General features: G+C 39.6%; 1 protein-coding gene across 1 annotated transcript in view; it reads left to right on the plus strand.

Annotated features, from left to right (window-relative positions):
• Window positions 1-5852, plus strand: part of COL25A1 (collagen type XXV alpha 1 chain) — a 318154-nt gene extending 312302 nt beyond the window's left edge. The window contains exons 36-38 of the mRNA XM_086464793.1: window positions 2476-2553; window positions 4882-4920; window positions 5814-5852. Coding sequence (XP_086320919.1) covers window positions 2476-2553; window positions 4882-4920; window positions 5814-5852 — 156 coding nt within the window. The remainder of the gene's footprint in view (window positions 1-2475; window positions 2554-4881; window positions 4921-5813) is intronic.
• Window positions 5853-7359: the final 1507 nt, after the last annotated feature.

The following is a 7359-nucleotide window of genomic DNA, read 5'->3' on the forward strand; positions in this document are numbered from 1 at the left end:
AAAAGAGTCAGAAACCAAAATGTACTGTCCATTTTCAGAATCTTTTCTGGAGTATGTCCATGCTCTGTGCTTGCATACACTCACAGCAAATATATTGGTTTTACATCAAGCACAAATAAGATGAGATTTGACCCTGAAACTGGCATCTGTGCTACGCTGTCATGTTTGTAGGTTTGTAGGTTTAAGATTAAAACTTAGACAACAAACAGTTTTGGACTAGTGGGGATTTTTTTTTACATCACAATCTTACAATTTGGTAAAGAAGGGTAATGTTTGTGTTGCTGTTTTCCTACATATCCTGTGACTTTTTGGCACACAGAAAAGGTAGTCAAGAAACTTTGCTCCTATTGTGTTTTGGATGCAGTATGTTTTGCTCATGGAAAAGATTTTTTCATTTGAATGTGTGAAGTATGCTATGATATTAAATGAATAATGTGCTTTCCTTCCTTTTTTAAATATGCTATAGCTAAATATTTTTTAATTGTGTAAAAATGTGCTTTTCTCTCTTATTAATGGATTAAGTCTTTCTGTACTGGTGTGGAACTAGTTAAACATCTGTTTACTATGCTTCACCAAAATCCGTCTGTCTTTCCAAAGGGGCATTCCTTCCTTCTCCTTCTACCTTCATTCCTTACAATTCCTCTGTCTTTTTTACCCTTTTCCTCACAAATTAAATCCTCCCAATAGCCACAACCTCGCTTGCTGGTTCTCCAATGTCATACTAATTTTCCTATGACTATTTTTCCCATTTCTTTGTGATATTCCTGATTTACTCATCCTTCCTACCCCATTTTTTACAATCCTAGTCCAATTTGTTTCTTTTTTTTTTTTTTAACGGAACCTTTTTTGATTTTTGTGAAATTGAGAGCAAACCTGAAACTCATTTACCATTGTGATCAACTGGTGTGAAATCAATTATAAAATGAACTCTCTAAACATCTTATGCTGCTTGAAGGTGAGGTCATTTGCAGTTAGCTTTGTTGAGGGGAGTCGGCTCATTTCCATGAGTAATTAAAGCACTGGAAGTTTTACATTTAAAAAGAAAACTTAACGTGAAATCAAAGGACTGAATTTTGGTAAAATAAGTAGATGAAGCATTGCCTGCAGTAGAGAGAACATTTAAATGTTGGAATATTTAAATAAAGAATCTAATTATCACTTCTGATTACTTTATGATACCAAGACATTATGAAATCATTGAAAGTGTCATAGCACCTCTCCATCAAGCAGTTTGAATGTTTTGATTCCTGTAACAGGGTTTGAAATGGTCGTGTTGTATTTGGAGTGATAGGAGTGCACGCTCAGTGATGTCTTTGGGTTTCTGTGGAAACCAATGAGAACAGGATTTGTCCTAAACTCTTACCAGAGTGCAAAGGATCAGTTCATCAAAGGATGCTCAAGGCCAAGTTCACCCTTGACCTGACATCATGGAAGCTGATAGAATGTAGCCAGAGACCAGCCATCCCTGCGAAACATCCATGCCACACGTCTTCTCTAGAGAGACTACACCGATGTACTCTGCTATCGCAAAGTTACTTCTGACTAGTGACAAACCTTCCAGGCAAGCTAACAAATTCAGCTTAGTGTGCGTGTGCACTTCAGTACTATCACTTAGAACAAATAGGAGACCTCTTATTTTGGACTGTGGACTGGGGGGATTTGCAGATTTGCCTCTGTCTCAAGAAATCAATGATATCAAGTCCTGTTCTAGGATTCAAAACATTCATAATACTGGTATGAAATACCGACACAAACTAATACCGACTGATTGCAGTTCTTGCTTGTGATCATATAATTTATTTTTCCACATAATGCACCATCCAAACCAGAACACAGTGGTAAGTGTCCTTTCAGCTCTCCATTGGCTTAAAAAGAAAAACCCAAACTTTTAAACCAATCTTTCTTTATTTTTTTTCCAAAACAATGAAACTTGTTTTATCCAAACCATTGTATCCACAGGGGGAAAAGGGAAAGAAAGGCAAAAAGGGGCCTAAAGGGGAGAAAGGAGAACAGGGTGCTCCTGGATTAGATGCACCTTGCCCATTGGTACGTCTCGCTTGTGTATTGGACAATCGATCATCCTGCTGTAGACTGATGGAATAAGAAATGAGGGGAGAGGAACAAGCACCAGCTACTGTGTCACCTGCTGCCCTTTGTTAACACAGCCTTCTCTCAAGTTCTGGCAAATTCTGGAGCAGACTTTCTTTGTCAACCTCCTGATTTGGTTTAAAGCACCAGGCTTAAGACTTTCAGGCTAAATTTGTGGATTTTATTGGTGGGGTTTTTTCCATTAATTTCTGCCAAATATTTTGGAAGGAAATCAAATTTGGGATGTGCCAAATCACAATTTGGAAATCACACCACGGCAGTCAGCTTGCTCCTCTTGCCTCTCTATTGTTATTTGTTCGCTCCAGCTAAGTCAATACTGAAGGCATTTCCTTGACAGTAACATTGCAAGTTAATCTTTACAAACAGGGATTCCGTGGAATTAAGGGGGAAAAAGGGGAGCCAGGCCAGCCTGGCCTGGATGGGCTGGATGCCCCTTGCCAATTGGTACAGTATTTCTCTTTCCTACCAACCCTGCATGCAGTTCCTTTGTTTGTAGTCAGCCATTCTCAATGTAAAGTAATGTTTTTCTGAGCTGACTTTACATTATTCACATAACACATGCATGTGCATGAATAAACCAGCTGCTTCAGTGATCATAACTACAATGAAAGAACACACATTTCTGTTGACACCTCAAACCTAACTCTCAGCAGTTTGTTCCCACATCACATGGCAATTTATAAGTTTGTGTCCTTCCTACATTTTCCCTGAGAATCATTGGTTTGTTATTTACCTCACAAAATACCTACTGCCTTACTCACCTTGAACGCAAGTCTTTGTAGAAACCCAGCACAATGTCCACTTCTAATCAAGTCTGATGACTTCTGTCTGCACTGGCTCAGTTCTTCACCCTAGCCTGTCCCAGAGCTTCTCTGCACCCTGGACTTCCTTTCAGATCCATACAGTCTTAGGTGCATGTTTTCAGGATTTGGCCAAAATGAGAGTCATGTACAGAATGATGTAAATATTATTTCTAAAGATCAAGTCATAGGTATCCAGTAAGCCAAGCTGGAGCCTGCTGCCCCAGACCTTACACAAGTAATATTTTTGGTGTCTGGCCTGTTCATCAAATAGTATTCAAACAGATATGGAAATGAAAAGCTTACCTGACGTTTGAAGAAGATAACGGTCTGCAGCCCAAACCCTCACTGTCTTTAACGTCTTCAATTTAATGGTCTTACCCTTGGAACTTACCTTCCTGGAATACACACAACACTCCCCACCCTATGTTAGCATGAATTCAAGTTCCCACCTATACTAAAATGCTACTTGTTGACCCTCTCCCTTGTACCAATCTGGCAACAGTGATATTTATTTAATGGCAAAGTAAGTTTAAATTCTTTTCCATTTAAAAAAAAAAAAAATGAAGGAAAAAACCCAAAACAGTACATACACATTTCCTAATGATACAAAGAAGATTTTCTTTTTAATTGTTCGCAGTAAAATTTGATCTGCATGTTCTGATATTGTTTGGTGCTTAAGCACGGTTCTCTAAGATGAATGTTAAATTAAGTAGATTTTCTTTCAACTATAGCACTTCTAATTTAAAGTAAATGTATTTTAATCTTAAATACATAGTCCATTAAGAGTATTCCATAGTCCATTTTGTTCGCTTCCAATTAATGGTAACCATATCTCATATTTTGTTGGGGATAATCAAGCATGCTTTTGTAATTTAAAAATGTTCCTCTGTCTCTGTATTATCACTTATATCTGGAGATTCACTAACCATTGCTGATGGATGAAAAATATTTTGTTAATAGGTAATTACTAGAATAAGCTGCTAAGCAACAGCTCTATTTCTTGCTTTAGGCAGCAAGCCATTCCCATCAGATTACATCCAAGCACATTCAAAAATTCTCATTAACCACTATCTTCACATGTAAACTCACATAGTAAGTGTTGTTATTCTATATTCTAAAAAATACCAAGGCCTGATCTTTTTTCTGCTCATGTATAGTCTACTGGCATGATACATGCTCCTAATTCTGAGCATATAACTCTCTGGATAAGCCCTGTATAGCCATGTAAGTTGGAATTCGTTCTATGAAAAACAGTAGGAATGTAGTCAAAAGTTGGCTCTGATCTATCGCACTGGATGCGTGGAGATATGTGAAAGTAGGGTGGTGACAGAAAAGAAATTGAGTAACTCTCACTAATGTGAGAAGGGATTGTCCGAGTGATGAAATAACCAGTGCTGCTGTACTGCCCTGCTCCCACCACTGATGTTTTCTTCTACTGTGTCACTTGAGGTATATTCAGGCCTTAAGATTCTGCAGCTTCACTCATAAGCTAAGAATGAAAGTGAACAGAAAAGTTCCTACTCAAATTTGAGTCTTGCTATCTTATCATTGGGTTAACTTTGTACTAGGGGCCCATAAAACACAATAACCTCCAGATAAAAGTGATAATATTTTTTTGCTCATTGATCTTGTACATTCAGCTACAGATTGCTGTGAATAACAGATTATATTTAAAATAGTATGCAGCCTGAGCTCTAACAGCAGTAAGAAACTGATGAAGATGTTGTAATGATTTAGGGAAAACCAAATCTTTATGGCAGAGAAGTACACGTTTGTATTAACAGTGTAAACCTTCTCTCCTTTGGTTTTTCCTTCACCTTGAGAACAAGAGAGGAAATAAATTAGGAACTGGTAGCTACTTACTAGATAGAAAGTCAGAGCTAACAGATATTGATGGAATATCTATCCTATCGAACTTAACTATGCTCTCTCTCTTTTTTTTTTTTTTTTCCCCCTCCCCTTGAAACAGGGCCCTGATGGATTACCAATGCCTGGCTGTTGGCAAAAGGTAGGATGGGCAGAGCTTTTTATTTTCAGGGGCAGTACATCCTTGGCACACAGAAAAGCCTGTCACAGTCATACAGAACAGTATCAGGATATACATCAAAGCTTCTTGGACAGATGTATGCAGCAACACAAAATAAGGCCTCTCACAGAATCAAAGAATCACAGAATGTTAGGGGTTGGAAGGGACCTCTGGCGATCATCTAGCCCAACCCCTCTGCCAGAGCAGGATCACCTAAAGCAGGTCACACAGGACTGCATCCAGGCAGATTTTGAATGTCTCCAGGGACGGAGACTCCACAACTTCCCTGGGCAGCCTGTTCCAGTGCTCTGTCACCCTCAAAGTAAAGAAGTTCCTCCTCATGTTTAGGTGGAACCTCCTATGTTCAAGTTTGTGCCCATTACTTCTTGTCCTGTCACTGGGCACCACTGAAAAAAGACTGGCCCCATCCTCCTGACACTCACCCTTTAAGTATTTATAAGCATTGATAAGATTCCCCCCTCAGTCTTCTCCTCTAGGCTAAAAAGCCCCAAGTCCCTCAGCCTCTCGTCATAAGAGAGATGCCCCAGCCCCCTAATCATCTTTGTAGCCCTTTGCTGTACCCTCTCCAGTAGGTCCCTGTCGTTTTTCAGTGCATAAGCCCAGAACTGGACACAGCACTCCAGATAAGGCCTCACCAGGGCAGACTAGAGGGGGAGGAGAACCTCCCTCGACCTGCTGGCTGCACTCTTCTTGATATATCCTAGGATGCCATTGGCCTTCTTGGCCACAAGGGCACATTGCTGGCTCAGGGATAACCTGTTGTCCACCAGGACTCCCAAGTCTTTTTCCACAGAGCTGCTCTCCAGCAGGTCAGCCCCCAACCTGTACTGGTGCATGGGTTTATTCCTCCCCAGGTGCAGGACCCTACACTTGCCTTTCTTGAACTTCATTAGCTTCCTCTCTGCCCAACTCTCCAAACCTCTCCATGACAGTAGTTTTTGTGAGGAGGTTGTAATATATATAGAAGTAATAACTCATTGAGACAGTATTGTAGAAACAGTTGGCATTGGATTTCTGGAAAGTCCAAGACTTTTCTCTTTCATATTGTAGTGGGTCTGTCTGAGATGGAGACCTCATTGTGCTGTGCTTTGTAGTGGTAGCTAGAAAGGTGTTGATAACACATCAGTGTTTTGACTGCTGCTGAGCAGGGCCACCCCACCACACATATGAAGACACACACATCCTTTGGTTTCTGCAGTTGCCTATCATTTCCCATTCTTTATAAAAGCTTGTGGATATGGCATTTTTATCAAATATTTACATTGATATATTATGACACATTTTTTCTGGGATACCTAGGACAGTGCATCCTGCCCTTCTCTTTTTCTTACCTTTCTGTCCTTCAATACATTCTTCTGGTTGTTATGTTGTATCCTAATGTTAACTGGCAACATTATTTTAGTAAAGATTTAACCCAGACAGTGCTAGATTTAAAAACATAGCATTCAGATTCATCTAGGTGGAGGGATGCTGGCATATAAAATGTTAGAAAACATAAAGCAGAACTGAAATCCTAGGTGTGTTTATCTCTGAAGAATAGCAGGTGCTGAGGAAAAAGCTATCTGTATTTGCAACTCTGTCATATCTATGTATTTGGAATGGAAATCTGAAATAGCAATTTACTAATTTGATTAACCTGTATCTCTTTTTGTCTCTGCAGTGATGAACCTAACCTTACAAGCATGAAGTTTTGTATATAGTGCTCCACTTTTTGTATTTATAGTTGAAAACTGAAAATTTGATTTTACAAGTCTGAGATATGTTTACATGTAGCTGCTTCTACTTGTTTGCAATAGTCCATGTGTACATCTTTTTTTCCACTTACATCTGCAGTTAGATGACATATAACTGCAGGGTAAACCTGCAAAAATTCTCTCTCTAATGAGAGAGAGATCTCGATACAACGATCAACAATAGAAATCTGATTATTTCTGTAAATGCTTATATTTTGGCTTGTGGACCTGCATGGACAGTGAGTGCCATGAACTAGTTTACAAGAAATTGTGACCAAGTAAGAGCAAAATGCTATGAAATGTACTGTACCAGCTGCCGTTGGAGTTTACTGACTTGGCTTCCATGTCCACCTTAAACACTTCACTGATTCATGCCACCATATCTGCTTGTATGGACTAAAAGCATGAGTTTGTGTGCCAAACCTGCTTGTTGTGTGATCACGTCATGTGCTAAATGGCTGCTTATGGTGACCTTTGATTCCAGCTTCTGAATCATTTCCTTTTGTCATCTCAAGGGAGTCACACCATGGCTTATTGCTAAAAAGAGATAATCCACAGGAGGATAGAAAGAGGCCTTGAATTTTTGGGGAATAGAGTTCCAGCTGCAGGTGGATGGCTTCCAGTCTTGTGGGTCACCCGGCCCCTTTGATCAAAGAGGGTCTTGTCT

This window comes from Leptosomus discolor, chromosome 4 (genome assembly GCF_034619465.1).
Source record: "Leptosomus discolor isolate bLepDis1 chromosome 4, bLepDis1.hap2, whole genome shotgun sequence".
Classification (NCBI taxonomy): Eukaryota; Metazoa; Chordata; class Aves; order Leptosomiformes; family Leptosomidae; genus Leptosomus; species Leptosomus discolor.